General features: G+C 43.7%; 1 protein-coding gene across 1 annotated transcript in view; it reads left to right on the forward strand.

Moving 5' to 3' along the window:
• HYDIN (HYDIN axonemal central pair apparatus protein) overlaps positions 1–19,504 on the forward strand; it is a 432,518-nt gene extending 413,014 nt beyond the window's left edge. The window contains 6 exon segments of the mRNA XM_036834209.1: positions 441–653; positions 1,881–2,044; positions 2,893–3,043; positions 7,263–7,493; positions 17,020–17,244; positions 18,842–19,504. Of these exon segments, the coding sequence (XP_036690104.1) occupies positions 441–653; positions 1,881–2,044; positions 2,893–3,043; positions 7,263–7,493; positions 17,020–17,244; positions 18,842–19,324 (1,467 nt within the window). The 3' untranslated portion in view covers positions 19,325–19,504.
• The last annotated feature ends 5,945 nt before the right edge of the window (positions 19,505–25,449 follow it).

Consider the following 25,449-nt stretch of genomic DNA (forward strand, 5'->3'; position numbering starts at 1 on the left):
GACATCGTCCACGTTGCTACGCTCAATGGCTAGTTCTCACCGCTCATCTTACTTGACCTGTCGATAGCATTTGACACCTTGAACGAGCCCCTCCTCCTTCACGCACTTCCTTCATTACATGGCCTCCAGGGTACCACCCTCTCCTGGTTTTCCTCCCACCTTATTAGCTGCTTCTTCTCGTCTCCTCTTCTGATTTTTCTTAACATTGGAACATGCCAGTCAGGAATTAGTCCTGAAATTCCTTCTTTTTTCCTAAATACATTTACTTCTTGATGATCTCATCTGGTTTCTTGGCCTGAAAAAAACATTGCTATACTGACAACACCCAAATATATATATCTATCTATATCTATCTATCTATCTATATATGGCCTGAACCTTTCCTTGAACTCCAGATTTGTAAATTCCACTGCCTGCTTAAGGTGCCTGTTTTCTTCCAGGTGGTGAATTTCACCTGCCAGGTACGCTCCAAGCACATACAGACCATCATGCTTTCAAACCGCACCAACCAAACCTGGAATCTGCACCCCATCTTTGAAGGCGAGCACTGGGAGGGGCCCGAGTTCATCACCCTGGAGCCCCATCAGCAAAACAAGCCCTATGAGATTACCTACCGGCCCCGCACCTTGAATGTGGAGAACCGCAAGCATCAGGTAGGTTGAGCCCCACCTCCCCCACTGTTTTCCTGGCACGGTTGGAGGGAGGAGTTGTGTGAGAGAGAATGTTAAGACAAGAGGGGACCCCCACAAATGATATTGGATCCACGGGGAATCATGTCCAAAGCTTATCAAGTCCAAAGCTTCCCTTTTCGTCCGTGTATTTTCATGCTGAGGGGATTCTCTTGGAATCAGGGGCTCAGTTCTAAAGTGGAGTCCTCAGCTAAGCATCGAGCAATTAATACTTAGTTTAACTGTACAAATAGCATCATAGTGACTGTAATAAAAATCAAAAAAAAGAAAAGAAGCCACAATCTTCCACCTCCCATCCCCAAAAAACTGTTTTCTTCTGTCTTCACTACTTTGAATCCTTATTCAAATACAGCCATAGCTGCCATCACATCATCCTCAGTTTTGCATCCTGTTTACTTTTACCTTACATTACATCATGAGCATTTTTCTATTTAACTATGTAATCTTTGTGATAATCATTTTTTTTTAAAGATTAGTTTTGTTTTGTTTTGTTTTTTAATACTTTATTTATTTTATTTATTTATTTATGACTGTGTTGGGTCTCTTAGTTTTCGTGTGAGGGCTTTCTCTAGTTGCGGCAAGTGGGGGCCACTCTTCATCGCGGTGCGGGGGCCGCTCTTCATCGCGGTGCGCGGGCCTTTCACTATCGCGGCCCCTCCCGTTGCGGGGCACAGGCTCCAGACACGCAGGCTCAGTAGTTGTGGCTCACGGGCCCAGTTGCTCCGCGGCATGTGGGATCTTCCCAGACCAGGGCTCAAACCCGTGTCCCCTGCACTAGCAGGCAGACTCTCAACCACTGTGCCACCAGGGAAGCCCTGTGATAATCATTTTTAACGACTAATATTTCATTGAATGACAGTTCCATAATTTATTTAACATCCCCCAGTTGTTGGATGTTTAAGTTATCTCTAAATTTTCTTCAATATAAGTAGTTCTAATATACACGTGTATGTATATATGTAACTTTTTCTGCTGTAGGGATTTTTCTTCAGTAAGTTCCTTGGGATGGGATCCCTCGTTCAAATACACATGAACATTTTTATGACTCTTGGGAACATATTCCCAAGCTGCTTTCCAAAAGTGTTATGCTTATTTGCAGAGCCTCCATTAATCCTGTGCTACTGCCATGCCTGAGAGGTAGCTAATAAAGGACCCTCTGTGTCATTCTGACCACATTTCTTCTTCTCTTAGGGCACCCTCTTCTTCCCCCTCCCAGATGGGACCGGCTGGCTGTACGTACTGCATGGGACTTCCGAGCTCCCCAAAGCCGTGGCCAATATCTACCGTGAAGTGCCATGTAAGACGCCCTACACTGAGCTCCTGCCAATCACCAACTGGCTGAACAAGCCCCAGAGGTGAGGGAGTGGGGGAGACGGGGGGAGGACTCGCACCGTCGAGCCTAGCCCCTCCCCCGGTCAGGGCCCCTAGAGGACAGTGGGGGCTAAAGAGTCAAAGTTCTGGGCTGTGGCCAGGCATTGCCTGAACTGAGCCCCAGAGAGCGTCTCCTGTTCAGCGCTCTCCATGAGCAGCTGGTAACTTGAAAACCTCCTAGAACAGAGCCTGGCACAAAATACGTGCTCAGTAAAGGTTAGCTGTCATTATTATTGTCAAAACGATAATCGTGGTTGTTATTATTGAAAGCCCTGTCTTATCACCTAAGCCACTGGCCAGAGAAGGACGTCCCTTGGGTCTCGTACTTGCAGTGAGAGTGGAGGAGAACAGAAGACCTAGAGGAGCTTGAGGCCCACCAGACTGGTCCCCTTCTTTTATGGAAAAGAAGCCAAAGGCTGGGAGAAGAGAACTGCCTGCTCAGCATAGTGGATGAAGGCCCAGACAAGCTGAAATGCTAGTTCCGCCAAAAACTAGGCATTGTTAACTGAGCTGTCATCTTCCTTCTCTCAGCCTCAATTTCTTCCCTAGTAAGATGGAGAGGATAACGAGAGGTACCTCCGACAGGCACTGTGAGGTGAGGACTGAAAGCCTGTCATGTAACACGTGCGGTGCACCGACTCAGTTCTGGCACAAAATAGGCCGTTAGTAAACGGTAGTTACTGTTACTGTTAGTGCCAGAGTGAAGACTAGAACCCTGGACCCGTGTGCTTTCCATGAAATCAAGAGTGGAGATGGCACCTTGCCTTCTTTCCTTTGGGCAAACTGTCTCATTTTGTCTGTCCTCTCTTCTTGCACCCCTGTGCTCCTCCAGATTCCGGGTCATTGTGGAAATGTTGAAACCGGAGAAGCCCGACCTAAGTGTCACCTTAAAGGGCCTTGATTACATTGATGTGCTGTCTGCCTCCAAGAAAGACTACAAGCTGAACTTCTTTTCCCACAAGGAGGGACTGTACACAGCAAAGGTATCCACATGTTAAAGGCTCTGCCCTGGGACCCCGGAGGTTTGACCCTGAGGCTGATGATCCCCGTGTTGGGAGTGAAGATGCCCTCTCACAGCCAGCCTAGCGTTATCCTGTGAGGCTGACCATTTAGAGGGACCAGGCAAAGGCATTCAGGATTCCCAGACTCTTTAAGATGAGACCAGATTGCAGGGCTAGCCAGCCAACGTGTAGGTCCATTCCAAGCCTTCAAGGTGGCAGAATCATGAAAATCTTTAAGCAGTAGGTAACAGTGGACCAGCAAACACCAGACCAGAAAAATAATAACAAAAGATCCCTTTTCTGAGGGCTTATAGAGTGTCCAGCATCACGCTGAGCCCTTGACACAGCTAGTCACATCAGAGCCAGGATTCAACTTAGGACCATCGACTCTAAGACTCCTCAGGGTCTTTCACACGTGAGCTGTTTGTCCTAATTCATTCGTCAATTCAACAAGCATCTCTTGAGCACATGTGCCATATGCTATATACTATGTGCTGGTAATGCAGCAACGATCAAAAATAGGCACAGTCTCTGTTCTCCTGGAACACACAGTCCGGTGGAGGGAGATGGACATTCATCAAATAGTTGCACTATGAATGCATAATTACAAAATGGCCTAAGTGCTGTAAGAAAAGGAGCATATGGGTCAGGGGCTCACTGAGAGGTCAGGGCTGAAGAGAACTATAGAGGAATTACCCGCTTACAGGTAGTACTTGAAGCCAGGATGGAGGATGGAACCACCTAGGGAAAGATCTTAAAGTGAAGAAATAGCATGTGAGCACAAAGAAGCGGCAAGAATAAAAGGAAATAATAACAAGTCCTGGCAAGGGCGTGCAGAACATGAATCCTTCATGCAGTGCTGGTGGGAGTGTAAATAGTGCAGCTGCTTTAGAAGACAGTCAGGCAGTTCCTCAAATGGATAAACGTAGAGTTACCATGGAATTCAGCAATTAATATGCAAAATAGGCGAAAACATACGTCCACACAAAAACCTGTACATAAATGTTCATAGCATCATTATTCATAAAAGCCAAAAAATGGAAACAACCTAAATTTCCATCAACTAGTGAATGGATAAATACAATGGAATATTATTTGGCAATAAAAAGTAATGGGAACAAAGTACTGATTCATGCAACACTGAAATGAACGCTGAAAACATTATGCTAAGTGAACGAAGTCAGTCACAAATGGCCACATATTACATGATTTTGTTTAAATGAAATGTCCAGAATAGGCAAATCTATAGGAACAGAAAGTAGACTAGTGGTGCGTAGGACTATAAGGGATGGATTAGGGGGAAGTGGGAATGATTGTTACTGGGGACAGGGCTTCTTTTGGGGGTGGTGAAAATGTTCTAAAATTGAGCGTGGGGATGGTTGAATCACTTTGTGAATATATTAAAAAAGCACTAAATTGTACACTTTAAATGGGTGAATTGTATAGCATGTGAATTGCATCTCAATAAAGCTGAAAGGAAATATGAGACATAAAATGTATATCAAGAAGTTCTAATGCCCATCTAACAGGAGCTCCCGAAACAGAAAAACAAGATAATAAAAGGAAGAAAATACTCTACGAAATAACTGAAGAAAAAAATGTCCAGAGCTATTTGACAAAGTCTGAGTCTTCTAATTGAAGGAACCCACCAAGTTGCCAACGAAGGTGAATGAAAAACAGACTCACATCTAAGTACATGAGAACAAAATTTCAGAAAACTGGGATAAAAGAGAAAGTCCTAAATAATTCTAGAGAAAATAGATGGAAGTAATATTCACAATAACATCAGATTTCTCATGGCAATGCTGAATACCAAAAGCAATAGGGTAAGCTATTCAAACTGTTTAGAATGACTTTCAATTTCGAATGCTTTTTCCAGGCAAGACTATCATGAGAGCAAAATAAAGACACTTTTAAACATGCAAAGACTCAAAGTAACCAACCCATATACACAATCCCTATCTGAAAGAAGTGCTACAAAATTAAAATTTTTTTTTCTTTTTTTAATTTGTAAACAATTTATGTTTACATTAACAGATACAGTGGAAAATATGAAACATTAATTCTAATTAGCAAAATGATTCCTCTTGTAAATGAATCCAAGAGGAAAGTACAAGGATACAATGAACAGAGAATCAAAATTAAATTGATAGGTAATTTCAAATAATTGTTGAAAAGAAATCTGAAATTAATATTTCATATGACCTCAATATAGGAAATAGCAAGGGGAGGGATAAAATAAGGCAATGAAAAAAATTTTCTTTAGTTTGGAAGCAAATGGGGAGATAAGAGATTTTCTCATTCATAGAGAAGGGTAGGGAGAGAATTAGAGCTACTTGTAAACTGTAGGTATGAACAGAAAAATACCAGTAAATATATTTATTAAAATACAAGTGAAGGGACTTCCCTGGTGGCACAGTGGTTAAGAATCCGCCTGCCAATGCAGAGGACACGGGATCGATCCCTGGTCCGGGAAGATCCCACATGCCGCGGAGCAACTAAGCCCGTGTGCCACAACTACTGAGCCTGCGCTCTAGAGTCTGTGCACCTGGAGCCCATGCTCTGCAACAAGAGAAGCCACTGCAATAAGAAGCCTGTGCACCACAACGAAGAGTAGCCCCAGCTCGCCGCAACTAGAGAAAGCCCATGCACAGCAATGAAGACCCAACGCAGCCAAAAATATAAATAAATAAATAAATTTATTTAAAAAAATTTAAAAAATAAATTAAATACAAGTAAAATTTTGGGTAAGAATGACAACAAACCCAGATCACAGGATCTCTTTACAGTAACATATATACTGAAATGAACAATAACAACCTAAAAGTGTTTTAAAAGTCAAAAATACTTTTGCTTCCAGTTACGTTGGAGTAACTAGACCCTCACCATAAACAACCATAAAACTGGACAAAATATATGAGGTAACTCTTCTTAGGCATCGGACAACAGGCAGCACAATACTGCAATCCATCAGAGAGAAGAGAAACTTACGAAATGAGTCCTGTGATTGTCCTCTCTGGCTTGGGACAGTTTCCTGACTGCTGTGTTGTCAGCTCTAGAGCAACTACTAAAAATCTATTGTTTAAAAATATAGGTAAGAAGCCAGTAGAGGAAATAAAATATATTACAAAAGATTACACATTGATCCAAAAGAAGGCAGGAAAGTAGCAAGCAAGGAATGAAAAAATAAGAGACAAATGGAAAAGAAATAGCAAAAGGGCTGACTTCAACCCAAACACATAAATGATTGCTTTAAATGTAAAAGACTAAACGCTCCAATTAAAATACAGAGGGTATCAGAGCACTCTAAATTTAAAGACAGGAAGAGATTGAAAGTAAAAAGGCAGGTATGTAAAGAACTATTACCACCTATTGTAATAAGATAAACAACTCAAGGTATTAAAAAAAGCAAAAAACTGGAGTAGCCTCTACGTCACAGAAGTAAATATGTGAATGACCAAGAAGCACATGAGAAAATGCTCAACATCATCAGTCATCCAGGGAAAGAACTGAAAAAAGGGAGCAGCTTATCAACAGGTCAGACACAGGGGTGAGGGGACAATGCACTGCAGTTACGAGTGTGAGCTCTGGAGTCAGGCCAACCTGGGTTCAAATCCTGGTTCTGATACTACTCTGCATGTGACCCTGGGCAAGAAAATAACTTGCTAAGCCCATTTGCTCATGTTTAGAAAAACCGGTGAGGGGAATAGTAATGTTGCCTACAAATTGTATGAATTAAATAAGTACTTCCAGTGCCTAGTACACAGTAATCAAGTGTTAGATGCTATCATTATCATTATTATTAGTAGTAATATTATTAACTATTCCAGCAGCAGCAGGAATTGGAGTGAAGCCCACCACAACATGCACCTCTTGAGGTCTTGCTTGTTCTCCAGGGCCACTCAGCTGTCCCACTGGGGACACCTTCATCTTCAGCACTAGACGGTGCTGCTCTAGCCTCTCCTAAAGCAACCCAGGCTCCTTCATGCTCTCTCACCTGGGAGAAGCCAGAGCGGAATACCTGAAGAGAAGGGCTGGCTGGCAGGGTTCACAGGGGCTGGGAGGGCCTGTGTCAGCCTGGTCCCTGTGCTTCATGCGTCCACGCACTGCGAACAGGGAGAAGGATCCTGTAGACGGCGGAGGACCCTGGGCTAACCCCTCTGCTCTGTCCCACTTCCTCCCACTCTCTCTGTGAACCCAGGTGATCTTCCGAAACGAGGTGACCAACGAGTTCCTATACTACACGGTGAGTTTCAGGGTCATCCCCTCAGGCGTCATCAAAACCATCGAGATGGTGAGCCCTGTCCGGCAGAGCACGGCGGCCTCCATCAAGGTGGAGAACCCCCTGCCCTACTCGGTGACCTTCTCCACGGAATGCAGGGTGCCCGACATCAGCCTGCCCTCCCAGTTTGTGGTGCCGGCCAACTCTGAGGTATGGCCCTGCCTGCCAGGGGCTCCCCGCCCCCATTTCTGTGCTGGAGGCTCTGCCCAGGGGGCCTCTGGATCCACGTTCTGCATCCCGTAGTTGGGCCAGCCTTGGCGGTGGTCGGGAGGGCAGGGGATGATCGACTGATTGACCACGCTCCTGTTCTCTCCTTTCCTCTGCTGCCCAAGTCCTCACGTAAACCAGGGCCACATAGAGCTTTGGTTCAGGCATGTAAAAGGGACTTGTCTCTATGATGTGTTTGTTTGCCTTGCTCAAATTTAAAATATTCTTCTTGTTTTTCCTAATTACATAAGTCACATAGAATATATGTGGTGAAAAGGACAGCAAGGGACACATAATAGTGTATCACGTGTACAACACACACACACACATTTGTCTATGTGCTTGTTTATGCACAGACCACTTCAGGGAGGTGGCACAAGAAGGCTTTGACAGTGGTTGGGCAGACATGGCCCAGAGTTATGAACTGGTGGGAAGATAAATGCTCTTTTCATCAGTCTGTCACTCCAAACTCTCACTGTCCAGATTCCATCAAAATCTCTTCTGTTCCCCCAACTTCAGCCCACCTGGCCTGTTCCCTGCACTCCCACTCTGCCTCTTCCTTCACTTTCAGAATCTAGTTATCTGTTTTGTTCTTCAGAGAGAGTCTCCATGCCCTTTATTTTATTGTATTTTTATATTTTTCACTATGAACTATACAGAAAAGTATATAAAACATACATATACGTATATGTATGTGTACATATAAACATGTATATGCATGCAAACATGTTTGTTTAAACAAAAAATTATGAAATAAATATCTGTTAAACCAATACCCAGGCCAAGAAATAAAAAATTGCCACCTCCCCAGACACCCCTCTCTCCCGCACTCCTAAAAGTTAACCACTATCCTTATTTTGTAATGATCATGTCTTGCTTTTAAGCAATACAGTTTAGTTTTGCCTGTTTTTGAACTTTATGCAAAAGAAATCATACTATGTACATTCTGTAATGTTTTATTTCTTTCGCTCAGAGTTGTGAATTGTGATGGTCCTCCATGCCATTGCCCACAGCTGAGGTTCATTCATCCTCACCGCTGTAGACTATCCTAAATGACTAGACCACAATTTAGATATCCATCCTACTATGGCCAGACATTTGTGTTGGTTTCAACATTTGGCTATCGTGGAAAATGCTGCTATGGCTATTTTTGCACAAGCGCCCTCTTGATGTACATGCGCCTGTATTTCTCCACAGTGTACACCCGGGAGTGGAATCCCTGGGTCATAGGGTGTGCCTGCCTCTAACTGCCAACCAGTAGATAACTGCCAATCAGCAACGCGAGTTCACCAACCCCTGGTATTGTCAGAATTTTTTAAAGTTTACCAATCTGATAGACTCCTAATAAACTGGTAACTCCCTTTTTACATACAGATTGATTTTAGTTGGGTAATAGTCTGTGTAGGAGATTCACCTCTGTGTTCATGAATGAGAATGGACCACAGTCTTCCTTCCTCATACTCTTTGTCCAGTTTGGGTGTCACTTTTGCTAATTTTCTCGCTTTCTCGATTCTGTGAAAGAGTTTATAAAAGATTGAAATTATGTCTTCTTTGAACTCACTGGTGAAGCCACTGAGGCCTGGTGTTTTCTTTGTGGGAAGATTGTCTACTACTGATTTAATTTTTTCAGTGGGTTACTGGACTATTTAGATGTTCTGTTTCTTCCTGAGTCAGTAATAAGAGCACTTCCATTTCATCGATATAGTGAAAATATTGGTATAACATTGTTACTATCCTCTTATTACCTTTTTTTTTGTTTTTTGATTTTTTTTGGTACTCAAAAAAGCCTCATTTTTTAAAAATTAATTTTTATTGGAGTATAGTTTCTTTACAGTGTTGTGTTAGTTTCTGCTGTACAGTAAAGTGAATTAGCTATACACATACGTATATCCCCTCTTTTTTGGATTTCCTTCCCATTTAGGTCACCACAGAGCATCGAGCAGAGTTCCCTGTGCTATACCGTAGGTTATCATTAATTATCTATTGTATACATAGTAGTGTATATATGTCAATCCCAATCTCCCAATTCATCCCACCCCCCAACCCCCGGTATCCATACATCTGTTCTCTACATCTGTGTCTCTATTTCTGCTTTGCAAGTAAGTTCATCTGTATCATTTTTCCAGATTCCACAAATAAGTGATATTATACGATATTTGTTTTCCTCTTTCTGACTTACTTCACTCATTCTCTAGGTCCATCCATGTCTCTGCAAATTGCACAATTCCGTTCCTTTTTATGGCTGAGTAATATTCAATTGTATATATGTACCACATCTTCTTTATCCATTCTTCTGTTGATGGACATTTAGGTTGCTTCCATGTCCTGGCTATTGTTAATAGTGCTGCAATGCACATTGGGGTGCATGTGTCTTTTTGAATGGTTTTCGCTGGGTATATGCCTAGGAGTGGGATTGCTGGATCATATGGTAGCGCTATTTTTAGTTTTTTAAGGAACCTCCATACTGTTCTCCATAGTGGCTGTATCAATTTACATTCCCACCAACAGTGCAAGAGGGTTCCCTTTTCTCCACACCCTCTCCAGCATTTATTGTTTGTAGAGTGTTTGATAATGGCCATTCTGACTGGCGTGAGGTGATACCTCATTGTAGTTGTGATTTGGATTTCTCTAATAATTAGTGATGTTGAGCATCTTTTTGTGTGTTTGTTGGCCATCTGTATGTCTTCTTTGGAGAAATGTCTATTTAGGTCTTCCACCCATTCTTCGATTGAGTTGTTTGTTTTTCTTGATATTGTGCTGCATGAGCTGTTTGTATATTTTGGAGATTAATCCCTTGTTGGTTGCTTTGCTTGCAAATATTTTCTCCCATTCTGAGGGTTGTCTTCTCGTTTTGTTTATGGTTTCCTTTGCTGTGCAAAAGCTTTTAAGTTTAATTAGGTCCCATTTGTTTATTTTTGTTTTTATTTTCACTACTCTAGGAGGTGGGTCAGAAAAGATCTTGCTGTGATTTATGTCAAAGAGTGTTCTGCCTGTGTTTTCCTCTAAGAGTTTTATAGTGTCCAGCCTTACTTTTAGGTCTTTAATCTATTTTGAGTTTATTTTTGTGTATGGTGTTAGGAGGTGTTCTGATCTCATTCTTTTACATGTAGCTGTCCAGTTTTCCCAGCACCACTTATTGAAGAGACTGTCAAAAAAAAGCTTCATTTTTAATTTAGCTTTCTGACTCTGTGCTTTTGCCTTCAATACTTTCTCAACGATTTTCTTCTCAATAAGGAGAGCATGTTTGATCCTGTCACTGACACATTTAGCACACAGGGAGCTACCAGAGGCCCAGCTGACATGTTTTTTCATTTTAGACCACCTCATAAGAACTTTAGGTCTCACAGCACGAATCTTATTACCTTTTTTATGTGACGTCCCCTTTTCATTTCTAATATTGGTCATTGTGCCTTCTCTCTTTGTTTCTTGATCAACCTTGCTAGAGGTTTCTCAACTTTTTTTTTTTTTTTTTTTCCAAAAAAGCATCTTTGGGCTTTGTTGTTACGCTCTATTGTATGGTTGCTTTCTAGTTGATTGATTTCCACTCTTATCTTTGTTATTCCCTTCCTTCTGCTTCCTTTGGGTTAGTGTTGCTTTAACTAATTTCAAAGATAAACGCTTAGGGAATTAACTTGTAGTCTTCTTTATTTTCTAATATATGCACTTAAGATTATAAATCTCCCTCTAAGTACTGCTTTAGCTGCAGCATACAAGTTTTTATATTTATATGTAGTATTTTTTATCATTAAGTTCAAAAGTGTTCTAATTTTCACTATGATTAATACTTCTTTTTTGACTCCTGGTTTATTAGAAGTTTCTTAATTTCCAAAGATGTGGATTTTTCTAGTTACCACGTTTTAAAATTATTTTGTGGTCAGAGAATATATTCCATATTATTTCAGTACTCTAGAATTTTTTTAGACATGCTCTATGGCCCAATATCGTCTTTTTTTAAAATCCTCCACCTCTTTTTGAAAAGAATGTATTTGCTGTTTTGTTGTTCAGTTTTCTTTAGCCTAACTGATAGTTTTGTCTGCTTGTTTGATCAGTTTTAGGAGAGTATATTAACATATACTACTATGATTGTGGATCTGTCTGTTTATCTTTGCAGTTCTGTCATGTTTTGCTTTATGTATATACTTTGAAGCTATATTACTAGTTAAATAAAAATTATAATATCTTTCTGGTGACTTGAAACTCTTTTCATTATAAAGTGATCTTCTTTGTCTCTAGTAACACTTTTTGCCTTAAAATCTATTTTGTCTAATATTAATATAGGTTTCTTTTGGTTAGCATTTGCATGGTGTGGGTTTTTTTTAATCATCACACTTTCAATCTTTTTCTATCCATATAATCTAAACGTGTCTCTTATAAACAGTGTACAGATGAGATGGATTTGGTTTTTTAACCCAGTCTAGCAAGGCTTCCTTTTCACTTCAGCATTCACACCATTTATATTGAGTGTAAATAGTGATGTATTCAGGTGTACATGCAAAACTGTACTTTCTGTTTCTCTTATCTGTTCTATGTTTTCTTTTTCTCTGTTTTGTAGTGATCTCTTCCTGGCATGTCTTCATTGTCTATAGCAATATTATTCTGCTCATCATTCACCTTTTTTATTCCTTTTCTGTTGTTCATTCTAACTTTTTCCATGCTTTTAGAAGGAAAAGGTAGCCCTGGATACCTTTTGTAGCTTCACATAACTAAGATTCTCCTGTTGTTACCACAAATATTTTTTAAAATACAGCTTTGTACTTTTTAGGGGTTTTTTTCTTTTTTCTCCCCACCTTTATCTGAGCTTTATCTTTCCTTCGCCTTCAGTGTCTCAGTCACAGTCAAATAGATTCTACTCTCAGAGGTTTCTCTTGGCACAAGGTTTTGTCTTAGAAGGGAGTTTAAGTAACTTGGTTTTAAGCTGCCCCACGTCACCCAATCTTATTGTGACATGTTTGCAGTTAGTGATAAACTAGAGCCTGAGATCATCCTTCCAGCTTAGGCTGCTGTTGTCAGTTGTCCTGTCAAGTTTCCCAGGTTGAGTGGGACCCTCAATCTAGGGTGATTCTCTGGCTCTCAGACTGATGTTCCTTTGCTCTCTCTCCCACTCCTCCCAGACAGTGGCTTACTCACACCAGTCTCATGGCTGTGAGTAATCAGCCCTACTCACCCATCTTTTGGAGTTGGTAGCTTATCTTTTCACTTAGTTATGTTACAGATGTTGTCGTTAAGCTGGTTGGTCTGAGTGTTTTGTGGGGGATTTGGGAAGACTGTGCAGCGGCTGCTGCTATCATCTTGCTCAAAACCTGGAACTGGTTTTAATGTATGACGTGAGGCAAGAGTCATGTTTCCTTTTTCTCCAAGTGAATATAAATCATCTCAGACTGTGTTACTACAAAGACCGTCTTTTCCGCACTGATTTACACGGCCATTTGTGAAATAAATCAAGTGTCCATATATGCATGGATCTGTTCTAGGTTTCCTATAATATAATAATGACTCAGTTTCTGAACTTGTACCAATGCCACGGCATCCTAATTATTACAGTTTTATAGTATAGTTTGATATATGGCCAAGCAAGCAGTCACTCTAGCTTTATATTAAGACTTAATAATCTCTTATATTCTTTTTTTTCAAGAGTACCTTGGCAAGAATAGCATTGCATTTTTGGCCCTTTGCATTTCCATATATATTTTTAAATCAGCTTGTCAAGTTCCTTAAAAAAAAAAAAAAAACTCTGTTGGGATATTGATTGGGATTAAATTAAGTCTATAGATTATTTTAAGAATGTATAAGTTTTCTGGGGTATTCCCTGGTGGTCCAGTGGTTAAGACGCCACACTTTCACTGTCAAAGGCCTGGGTTCAATCCCTGGTCGGGGAATTAAGATCCCACAAGCTGCGTGGTGCGGAAGGAAAAAAAAAAAAAAGAATGTATAAGTTTTCTGTTGATCCACAACAAATTATTCCAAAACTCAGCAACTTAAAACAACAGACATTTATTACCTACACAGTTTCTGAGGATCAGAAATCTAAGAGCAGCCGCCTAACCAGGTGGTTTTGGCTCAGGAGCTTTCATGAGGATGTCAGTTGTCAGCCAGGACTCTAGGCATCCCTAGGCTTGACTGGGGCTGGATAATCTGCTTCCAAACTCACTCACGTGGTTGGTTGTTGGAAAAGGCCTAGTTCCTTGCTGGCTGTTAGCTGGAGGCTTCAGTTCCTCACCATGTGGCCTCTCCCGCGAGCTGCTTTCAACGAGGCAGCTCACGTACCTTAGAGTGAGCGATCTGAAAGAAAGTGAGGGGACTTCCCTGGTGGCGCAGTGGTTAAGAATCCGCCTGCCAATGCAGGGGACATGGGTTTGATCCTGGGCCGGGAAGATCCCACATGCCACGGAGCGACTAGGCCCATGCGCCACAACTACTGAGCCCGCGTACCACAACTACTGAAGCCTGCATGCCTAGAGCCCGTGCTCTGCAGCAAGAGAAGCCACCGCAATAAGCCCGTGCACCGCAACAAAGAGTAGCCCCCGCTCGCCGCAACTCAAGAATAGCCAGCAGGCAGCAACGAAGACCCAACACAGCCAAAAAAATAAAAAATAAAAAAAATAAAATAATGTGAGGCAGCAAAGAAGAAAGAGGGTGCACAAGACAGAAACCACAGTCTTTTCCTCTTAATCTCAGAAGTGACACGCCATCTCTTCTGCCACATACTTGTGGTCACATAGACCAACCTGGTTCAGTGTGGGAGAGGACTATACAAGGGTGTGAATACCAGGAAGTGGGGGTTACTGGGGGCAATCTTGGAGCCTGTCTGTCATAGGGGAGAATTTGAATCTTTATAGTATTGAGATTTCCAACCCATGAGCAAATCTCCATTAAGCCTTCTTTAATTTCTCTCAATAATATGTTTTTTTGTTTTCTATGTAGAGGCTTTACTCGTCTTTTGTTAGATTTATTTCTAGGTTTTGTATATTTTGATGCTATTATAAATAGCATCTTTTTAAAATTTCATATTCTAAATATTTGTTGCAATCATTTAGAAATATAACTGATTTTTGTATATCACCTTTTACCCAAACATCTTATAAATAAAATTCACTTAATAATAATTTAAATTGTAGATTCTTGTATTTTGTACATGTACAATCATATCATCTGTAAGTAATTACAATTTTGTTTCTTCCGTTCTAAACCTTTTCCTTTAAGTACTTTTTCATGCATTATAGGGCTATCTAGGACCTCCAGAACAATGGTGACCAGAAAGGCAACAGAAGGCATTGTCTTGCTCCTGATCTTGAAGGGAAAGCTTTCAAAGTTTCACCATTTATTATGATGTTTGTTTTGGGTTTCTTATAGGTACCCTTTATCAGATTAAGGATATCTCCTATTCCTAGTTTGCTAAGAGCTTTTTTAAAAACACTATGAATGGATGTTGAGTTTTATCAAATACTTTTACTGCATCTATTGAGATGCTCATTTGATTGTTTTCCTTTTAGTTTGTTAATGTGGCAACTGATTGGTTTTTCCAGCGTTAAACCAATTCATTCACGGAATAAGCCCAACTTAGTCATGTAGTATTCTCTTTTTTATATGTTGCTGGATCAGTTGGATAACATTTTTATTAGACATTTTGTATATATGTTCAGTAGGGAAACTGGCATCCAATTTTCCTTTCTCCTTTTTGGATTCTGATGTCAAGATTATGTTAGTTGAGGTAGGTTTCCTCTTTTTCTTTTCTCTGGAAGAACTTGTGGAATATTAGATTGGTAGAACTTAAAAGTAAAGCTTTGTGATCTGGAATTTTGTTAAGGGAAATTTTTTTTTTACTATTGATTAAATATCTTTAATGGTTATAGGACTATATGGGTTTTCTTTATCTTTTTGAGTCTGTTTCTGTAATTTATATTTGTTTATACATTTGTCCATTTTCATCCAAATTTTTTTAATTGTGGTAAGATCATGTAAATTTTTGTACTGTATTCTCTGTTAAACATCTACAATAATTTTAGTGATATCCTCTTTATTTTATTGTTTAGTAAGAAGTAGTTTTCTTTTTAATAAATTTTATTTTTGGCTGTGTTGGGTCTTTGTTGCTGCGTGCGGGCTTTCTCTAGTTGTGGCGAGCAGGGACTACTCTTCGTTGCAGTGCACAGGCTTCTCATCGCGGTGGCTTCTCTTGTTGTGGAGCACGGGCTGTAGGTACAAGGGCTTCAGTAGTTATGGCTCACGGGCTTAGCTGCTCCGTGGCATGTGGGATCTTCCCAGACCAGGGCTCAAACCATGTCCCCTGCATTGGCAGGCGGATTCTTAACCACTGCGCCACCAGGGAAGCCCAGAAGTAGTTTTTTTGATGATCCATTTATTTATTTATTTATTTATGGCTGTGTTGGGTTTTCATTTCTGTGCGAGGGCTTTCTCTAGTTGCGGCAAGCGGGGGCCACTCTTCATCGCGGTGCGCGGGCCTCTCACTATCGCGGCCTCTCGTTGCGGAGCACAAGCTCCAGACGCGCAGACTCAGTAATTGTGGCTCACGGGCCTAGTTGCTCCGTGGCATGTGGGATCTTCCCGGACCAGGGCTCGAACCCGTGTCCCCTGCATTGGCAGGCAGATTCTCAACCACTGCGCCACCAGGGAAGCCCAGAAGTAGTTTTTAAAAAAAAAAACAACAATACCCACTCATGATAAAAACAAAATTTTAACCCTACAAAAGTACATGAAATAGAAAGTAAAAGTCCCCACAGTCCCATTTCCCCCACCCTAAGATAACTACTGGTAACAATTCGACATACCCTTGTCTCTTTTCTGTACATATATAGACATAATCTTCTCCACAAAAATAAGCTCATATACATTTCTAGAGCTTTATATACATTTCTAGAACCTTCTTTCTCCCACTTAAAATATTACCAACACCTTTTATTTCAATGCTTAGAGCTTTGCCTCTTCCTTTGTAATGGCTACATAATATTCCACTGAGGTGAATAAAGAATACTTTATTTACCCAATCTCTTACTGCTAATGCATTTGAATTGTTTCCCTTGTTTTGCTATTATAAGCAGTACTCCTTGGTTCTTGTTTTGTTTTGCTTTGGATGATAATAGAGGAAGGAGAAAGCCTCCCCCAAATGATGATAGAACCCAGGAAACTGTTCAGAGATTGGCTATGAGCAAAGAAAGAACTGCCTGGCCTTCAGCCCTCCTGCCCCTCCAGCCCACCCGCCCCATCTCCGTAATTATGCTTCTCAAGAGAGGATCCAGTACCTATTGTTAGATTCAAAGAGATTCCAGATACAGAAATACGCAGACTAGGGAAAGGTAGAAGGGGTCCAGAGGAGGAAAAGTGGGCTGGTTTGGACAGAGGTTCCCCAGGCTCAAGATCAGTATGAGCATCTGCTACCAGCCTGCTGTGAGGTCACCCGGGGGCAGAGGATGGGTCAGACGTTCAGCATCACAGGAGCCTTTGTCTTCTCTTGCAGGGCACATTCTCATTTGAATTCCAGCCCTTGAAAGCTGGAGAAACCTTCGGGAAACTAACACTGCACAACAGTGATTTGGGTTACTACCCATATGAGCTCAGTTTGAAGACCACGCCAGCACTGCCTGAAAAGCCTGTCCACTTCCAGGCTGTTCTTGGCAGTGGCCAGAGCATCTTTGCCAAGTTCACCAATTATGCCCGGCAGAAGACAGAATACTACTGCAGGGTGAGCAGCCCCTGCCTCACCCTCTGCCCTTCGCTTTCCAGAAGTCTGGGCTCCAAACTAATGGGAGGGGGACGCGGGGGGTGCAGAAATGTGAAACTCAGACTCAGGTGCTTTATCTAGTTGGAAACTCCCAGCTAGAAACAAAGAGTACCAGGCCTGGGTTCTTCCTCACAGACTTTCTAGCGTAACAAGCTGGGGTTGGGGTAGGGGGAGTTTTGCTTCCCACAACATACTCAGTGGTCAGTACAGTGAGACAATAGAGCTTAGTGGTCATGAGCATCGACTGTGGAATCCAGCAGACCTGGATTTGAATCCTGGCTTCACCGTTTACTCTTTGTATGAATAATTTACTAACACTCTCACAGGATAGCTGTCAGGATTTTTAAATAGGTGTATAAAACTAATCCTGGCCCATAGTAAGTGTTCCATATATGTTACCTATTAAATCAGTGTGAATATAGGTTTAACTACTGAAACAGAAAGCCCCGCAAACCAACAAAATAGTAGTTTATTCCCCTCTCAAATAGCAGTGTGGGCATAAGCAGCTTGGGCTGGAATGGCAGCTCCATGACATCAGGCACCCAGACCCTTCTTTCCTGATGCTCTTGCCTCTATAGGGAGTCGCTTCGGTCCACACGGACCAAGATGGTTTACTGTGACATCCACATTGCAGCCAGCTACCTGGGGAAAACGGGGAAGCTGCATACATCACTTCCACTCACATTCCATTGAAGAAAACTTCATCTGACCACACCCAGCAACAAGGGGAGCTAGGAGTGTAGCCTTGCACTGGGTGGCCGTGTGCCCGGTTAACATCAGAGTCCCATGGCCATGGTCACAAGGCATAGGCTCTATTTTTAACTGAGGTATAGTTGATGTACAGTATTTTATAAGTTTCTGGTGTACAACGTAGTGAGTCACGACTTTTAAAGAGGCATAGGCTCTTGATCATCCCCATCCGTCAGGAGAAGCCTGGTTATTCTGTAGTAACAAACAGCCCCAATATCTCAGCGGCTTAAAACAAAAAAGGTTTGCCTCCCGTTCGTGCTTCTCTATCCAGGGAGGGTCAGCAGGGGACTCTGCTCTTCACAGCCACTCGGGGATCCAGGCTGAGGGGCAACCACTATCTCAGATGTTTCCAGTCATAGCAGCAGAGGGGTGAAAAGACCCCAGAGGGACTTGCTCTGGCAAATAAATGCTCTAGTGTGGAAGGGACGCCTTGCACTTCTACCCTCAACTACCCTCCAGAACTAGTCCCACCCGTCCACGAGGAGCCAGAATCTCCGCTCCTCCAGGTGCAGTGGAAGGAAAGAAGCACGGGATACGGGGGAGCAGCACCCAGGACCGCCACCCATCTCATCCCGCTAGGTGTCTATTTAACATCTCTTGGCCTTGGTTTCTTTGTAGTAAAACAGGGATAGACTAGTAACACCTACTCTTCAAGGGAGTTTTAAGGGCACAGCTTTTGTATGACCTGCCTGTCCTCACACAAGCGTACGTTGCTCATGTCGGAGGGTGTGGGGCTGGGGACGGACCTGAACTGCTGGTTTGCTCTTCAGGGTCCTGGGTGAGCCGAGTGCGTTTGTTCCCCTTTCAGACCGACTGTCCAGACTTCCACACGGAAAAGGTCATCTACGCGGCCCCCGGGGTGCAGGGCGGCACCGAGGTGAGTGTGGAGGTGTACTTCGAGCCCAGCTGCCTGGGCGAGAGCAAGGGCATCCTGAGCCTGTCATCGCTCGTGGGCGGCGAGTACCTCATCCCCCTCTTCGGAGTGGCCCTGCCCCCAAAGCCGCAAGGCCCCTTCCTGATCCGAGCCGGGTACAGCATAGTCATCCCCTTCAAGAACGTCTTCTACCACCCGGTCTCCTTCTCCTGCACGGTGGAGAACCCGGCCTTCTCCGTCCGCGCCGTAGACTCCGTGAAGCCCAAGAAGATCAACAACATCACGGTCTACTTTGGAGGAAACCCATCAGGCAGCAAAACGCCCATCACCAGCAAGCTGATTGTAGCCTGCCCTCCCGGCGAAGGCAGCGACACTGGAATTAAATGGGTTTATTACCTGAAGGGAATCACCCCGTAGTGGGAACCAGGGTCTGCGGCATCATGGAAAAGCCATCTCCTCAGCCTTAATACCTATGTGTTGTTCTAGCCCTGCGAAGAATAGAGAAAATAACCAGAATTCTAAAGGTACTGTTTTATCCTCCAATTCAATTACAGGGGCACTTATTTCTACATTATATGAATTCCAGATATCTGTATGAAATATAGATATTCCACATTAAACATGGTAACTACACGAAACAGAGCTATATTTTACTTGGCAAGGGCAAGTCTCTTCATTTAGTTTCTTAATATATCTCCAAAGCCCAAGCACTATGTAATAATGCTCATGTTTAATAAGATGACACAGGTCTTACACTCATGACCTTCCATCATACAGCACTTAGCAGTGTATGACTCTGGGGCCCCGCAGTTTCTTTGTAAAACCCATGGCTTTTTAAAGCCATGACTCTACTTTGACGTGGTATTTTATTCTGCTTTCACATAAAAGTCAAATAAGTCACTACTTTCAAAGCAATGAGCAGATACTTTAGGGCAGTTATTGCAGGGACAGAGGTCGGGGTGCTCCCTCCGTCTCTGAATCCCAGATCTGTTTCCCACAGAAAGTTCTCGCTTAAGGCCAGGTCCTGGAGAGATGCTAATAGACACCCCGGTTCCCCACCCCAGCCCCGTGCACAGCACTCAGCCTATGATGGAGCAGTGATTCTCCTCCTAATTCTGGTCCAGACCCCACCTCCCCAAATACTGATTTAATCTGTCTGGGGAGGGACATGGCATCATTTCTTTTCAGCTTGTGTGGCAGTGTTGAGAACCAGTGCCACAGATCAAAACCCACCTGGCCATGAATGGTGCAGCCAGTCAGGAATCTACTTATAGAGAGAGGACCACGTCCCAGTGTCATATATTTTAAACTGCAGCCGTTTTGTGCGTGCATAAAGGGTGACGTTCTAAGTTGGTGCCTTTCTTCAGAAGGAAAGCACCGTGGAAGCCCCACCTCCAAGGAGAAGCAGGCATGTGCAGACTCTCCCCCGGGGCCTGCAGTGGTATTAGTAGAGCCACTTACCTGTTGGCACCGCCTGTTGAAATAAAGGTGGTTAAAGACTGGCCCTGGAGTGGACTTGCTTCTGCACAAATGCACACACTCACCTGTGCCTGAGGGTCCCCGGCGTCCACCTCCTGCCCTCTCCTCCTCCCCTCCAGCCTACCTGCAAGAGAAGATGGAGGCAAAAAAGAAGATGGCCATTTGGGAATGGCTGCTCCAAAGAGGTGGCGCTCAAAAATGATCCCTGGGGGGCTTCGCTGGTGGCGCAGTGGTTGAGAATCCGCCTGCCAATGCAGGGGACACGGGTTCGAGCCCTGGTCTGGGAAGATCCCACATGTGGCGGAGCAGCTAGGCCTGTGAGCCACAACTACTGAACCTGCGCGTCTGGAGCTTGTGCTCCGCAACAAGAGAGGCCACGATAGTGAGAGGCCCGCGCACCGCGATGAAGAGTGGCCCCCGCTCGCCGCAACTGGAGAAAGCCCTCGCACAGAAACGAAGACCCAACACAGCCAAAAATAAATTAATAAATTAATAAATTTTTTTTAAAAAAACATTAAAAAAAAAAAAAGATCCCCGGGGACTTCCCTGGTGGCACAGTGGTTGGGGGGGTCTGTCTGCCGGTGCTGGGGGCATGGGTTCGAGCCCTGGTCTGGGGGGATCCCACATGCCGCGGAGCAACTAAGCCCGTGAGCCACAACAACTGAAGCCCACGCACCTAAGAGCCCGTGCTCCACGGCGGGAGGGGCCACCGCAATGAGAGACCTCAGCTCGCCACAACTTAGAGAGGGCCTGCGCGCAGCAACGAAGACCCAATGCAGCCAAAAATAAATTAAATAAATAAATAAATTTATTAAAAAAAAAAAAAAAGATCCCTGGACCTGCAGCCTCAGCATTGCCTGGGAATTTATTAAAAATGCAAATTCTCAGCGCCCACCCCAGACCTATTGAGTCAGAAACTCCAGGGGTGTGGCCCAGCAACCTGTGTTTTAACAAGACCTTATAGCTACTAGAGGTGTTTTTTCTGTTTTGTTTTTTTTTCTGATCCATATATCCTTTTTTTTTTTTAACATCTTTATTGGAGTATAATTGCTTTACAATGGTGTGTTTAATGGACAGATTCTTCCATCTCTTTGTACCTCCCGCCGCCCCTCAGCCCATTACACTTGACACACAGCTAGTACCAAATGAAGCCTGTCCTAAAGCATCTGCAGATGCACACTTAATAGTTCATTTTTGTAGCCACTAAAGACCCTACTGATAGGAATAAAGACAAAGAACAAGAAGACAGATACGCCCAGTGATTAAACGAGCAAACAACGCACTAAGCAGCAAACTGAGAGGGCACAGAGCCCAACGAGCTAGTCCTCTAACTGGCAAATAGACGGAGTCTGAAGAAACCGCTGGTTCTCAAATTTAGTATCTATCAGAATCGCCCCAAGGACTTGCTAAACCACAGACTGCTGGGCCACCCTCAGAGGGCCTGATTTAGTAGGTTTGGGCGGGCCCGAGCATTCGCATTTCTGCCAAGTCCTGGGCGATGTTTGCTGCTGACCTGAAGCCACTGCCTCCTCACATCAGCATCACATGGGAACATGCTAGGAATGCAGGCTCTCAGGCCCGGCCCCAGACCTACTAGTCAGAATCTGCATTTTAATGACATCTCCAGGGGGTTTGTGTGCACACTGCAGTGCAGAGCGCTGCTTTAAAGGCGCCAGCAGAACTTGAGACTTTGCTGAATCCACAGCCCTAACGCTCTTCATTAGAGCCCTGGAGAGGAGTGTCACCAACTCTGCTTTCAGCCGAAGTGAATGAAATGGTTGCCCACCCCCCAAAGTCCCTCCTCCCACCCACTCCCCAGAGGCAGAGCTGGGGGGAGGGGAGCAATTGGCCCACCACCACCTTCTTCTAAACGGGTACCTTTTCAACACTTCTAAACCTAGTATGATAAACAATCGTTCAGACTGCAGGAAAGACGGAGGAAGCCGTGCAGAAGTTGGCTAAAACACCCACGGTCACAGTTGGAGCGTGATGAGACTCAAGATTCCTCTAACTGGGACTTCCTTGGTGGCGCAGTGGTTAGGAATCCGCCTGCCAGTGCAGGGGACACGGGTTCGAGCCCTGGTCTGGGAAGATCCCACATGCTGCGGAGCAACTAAGCCCGTGTGCCACAACTACTGAGCCTGCGCTCTAGAGCCCGCAAGCCTCAACTGCTGAGCCTGCATGCCACAACTACTGAAGCCCGCGCACCTAGAAGTCTGTGCTCCGCAACAAGAGAAGCCACCGCAATGAGAAGCCCGCGCACCGCAACAAAGAGTAGCCCCCACTCGCCGCAACTAGAGAAAGCCCGTGCATAGCAACGAAGACCCAACACAGCCAAAAATTAATTAATTAATTAAAAAAAAAAAAAGATTCCTCTAACTGTGAAGGTCAGGACTCAGATATGTTCCCTTGAGGCTGCAGGGCTCCAGCCACCACTCCAGACACTGGCTGCTACAGAAACTGGCCACTTCCCACCACCTGCAAAATGGTGCCTTTAGGTGGCCAGGGGCAACTCCCCTCCTTCAGCCCTGCTGCAGCTCCCCCCAAGCCACTGAGTCTAGAGCACAAGCCTCAGGCCTGGAGTGAGGAGGCAGACCGGCCTCCCTGGGACCAAGCACCCAGCTCAGACCCTGCCCCAGCATGAACCCCCTTCCAGGATGACTTGAGATGGGGTACATCGCTTTTCTGTAGGTGGTTCTTATGTTTCCTTGGCCTCAAAAAAGGCAATGACAAAATCGTTTCATATTGGCAAGTTTGGAATGGCAGAGTCGCTCAACAGAGAGCTGAAGGGGAGGCTTGGTGAAAACAAGCATCCTGACGAAAGCTAGTGGAAGTTACATTTGAAAGAACGCATTCTCAGCAAAGAAAGCCAGGAGACATCTCAGTGGGGGGTGTTCAGAAAATATCAGGGCCCAGGTGGCACAATTCCAGAGACCATTGTGCGCGGAAAACAATGTGAATGAGGCCCCCCCGACACTGTTCCACACAGAGGCCCTGGTGAGTGTGGCATCCTAAGTCTAACCACTTCTTTGGGCGAGTCCTGCCTCAGGTCAGAGGTGATTATACTGTGACGTCATGAGGGCCTGCTGGATCTGAAGAAATCCCAAGTTTGGGATCTCCCAAACCTCTCATACCCTCAACATGTTGCCCTGACACTCCAGCAAAATCACACTGCTGTTGGAGAAACTGCTTTGTGCAATTCAAGATTCAGATGCAGTTTCTTACAGTGTCACCAGCGCCCTCCTGCAACAATGCCCATAAGTTATGTAACACAAACAAGGCCTCATCACACATATGTGCAGATGAGTTATAACTGTGAAGTGATGGCCACTGTGCAACCAGACATACTAATTATCCACTAGTCTGGAAGAGTCTGAGCATGGCAGGCCCGGCCACCAGGGAAAGAGGAGAAGTGAGCACATAGAGAAGGCAATGGTGGCCCTTGGGCTTTATTCTCAGTACCAACGCCAGTCCAATTATGCATAAGTAACCTTAACTAGTTGACATTTTCCAAGACGTCAGAAAAAAAAATAACAGTTATTTTCAGGAACTTCTGAACTAAAGGTAGGACAAAGCATTGGTTTCGGCCTTGAATGAAAAACTGGTTTCTTAGCAACCTAGGCCAGAATGTGATTTCAGAAGAAAAGAGTTCCTTCTGGTAAAAAATACATTTCCTTACTGTTTCAATTATTAAAAAACTGTATCACATTATGACCCATGGGAAATTCAGTTCACCTTTAAGAAAAAGCCAAACCAAACAGCAAAAGAAACAGATGAAATATTATATTAGATATGGATCTAGTGGAAATGAATACACACTAGAGAAATAGATCCAAATCATTCCCATTGATTTTTTTTTGTGCATTGTTTTACCTCAACCATCATCAAAATTCTAAAGACATAAACTTTGCAAGACATTTAGAAATGTCCTTATCAGTGCTACTTGGTATCAAGGTAAGGGGAGGAACCTATTAAGCAATACATTTTCTTCTGGAGATGAATCTATATTTGGGGCAGTTTTCAGGTTGTTGGTGCACCCACCTTCATTTGTCAGATTGTGTTGGCAAGTGTTTTAAAAGCTGTGAAAACCCCACCAGTAAAGGAAAGCACATTTTTCACAGATTTTTCTAGACACAATTCCTCCATGACTTGCTGAGTTTGGAGATCGCTCCTGTATTTGTTTTCTATGGCTGCATAACAAATTATCAGAAATCTAGCAGCTTAAAACAACACAAATGTCTTATCTCAGTTGCCATGGGTCAGGAGTCCAAAATGTACTAAATTGGGTTCTTGGCTCAGGCTCCCACAGGCTGAAATCAACATGCCAGCCAGCTGCATCCTCATCTGGAGGCTCAACTGGGGAAAGATTATCTTCCAAACTCCCTCAGTGTGTTGACAATATTCATTTCCTGGCAGCCATTTCACTGACGTATCATTTTCTTGGCAACTGACAACACGGGACCAATTTTAGCAATGAAAGACCACTCTCAGGTCCTTACCAAGTGATCCATCATAGACAGTTCACTGTTGTTATTATCGACTCCTCAGGGCCAGCAGGAGAGTATCTCTCCCATTAAAAATCTCTCCTGGGCTTCCCTGGTGGCACAGTGGTTGAGAATCTGCCTGCCAATGCAGGGGACACGGGTTCGAGCCCTGGTCTGGGAGGATCCCACATGCCACGGAGCAACTAGGCCCGTGAGCCACAATTGCTGAGCCTGCGCGTCTGGAGCCTGTGCCCCGCAACAAGAGAGGCCACGATAGTGAGAGGCCCGCGCACCGCGATGAGGAGGGGCCCCCGCTTGCCGCAACTAGAGAAAGCCCTCGTGCAGAAATGAAGACCTAACACAGCCATAAATAAATAAATAAAATAATTTAAAAAAAAAAAAAAAAATCTCTCCTAACTTCTTTTAAGGCCTCTACTGATTAGGTCAGGCCTACCCAGGATAATCTCCCTTTTTAGTAAATCAAAGTCAAGTGATTAGGGACATTAATTAGATCTGCAAAATATCTTCTATATAACATGACAATTGTTAGAATGACAGTCCATCATATTTACAAGACTT

The sequence above is a fragment of the Balaenoptera musculus genome, chromosome 19 (assembly GCF_009873245.2).
Source record: "Balaenoptera musculus isolate JJ_BM4_2016_0621 chromosome 19, mBalMus1.pri.v3, whole genome shotgun sequence".
Lineage (NCBI taxonomy): Eukaryota > Metazoa > Chordata > Mammalia > Artiodactyla > Balaenopteridae > Balaenoptera > Balaenoptera musculus.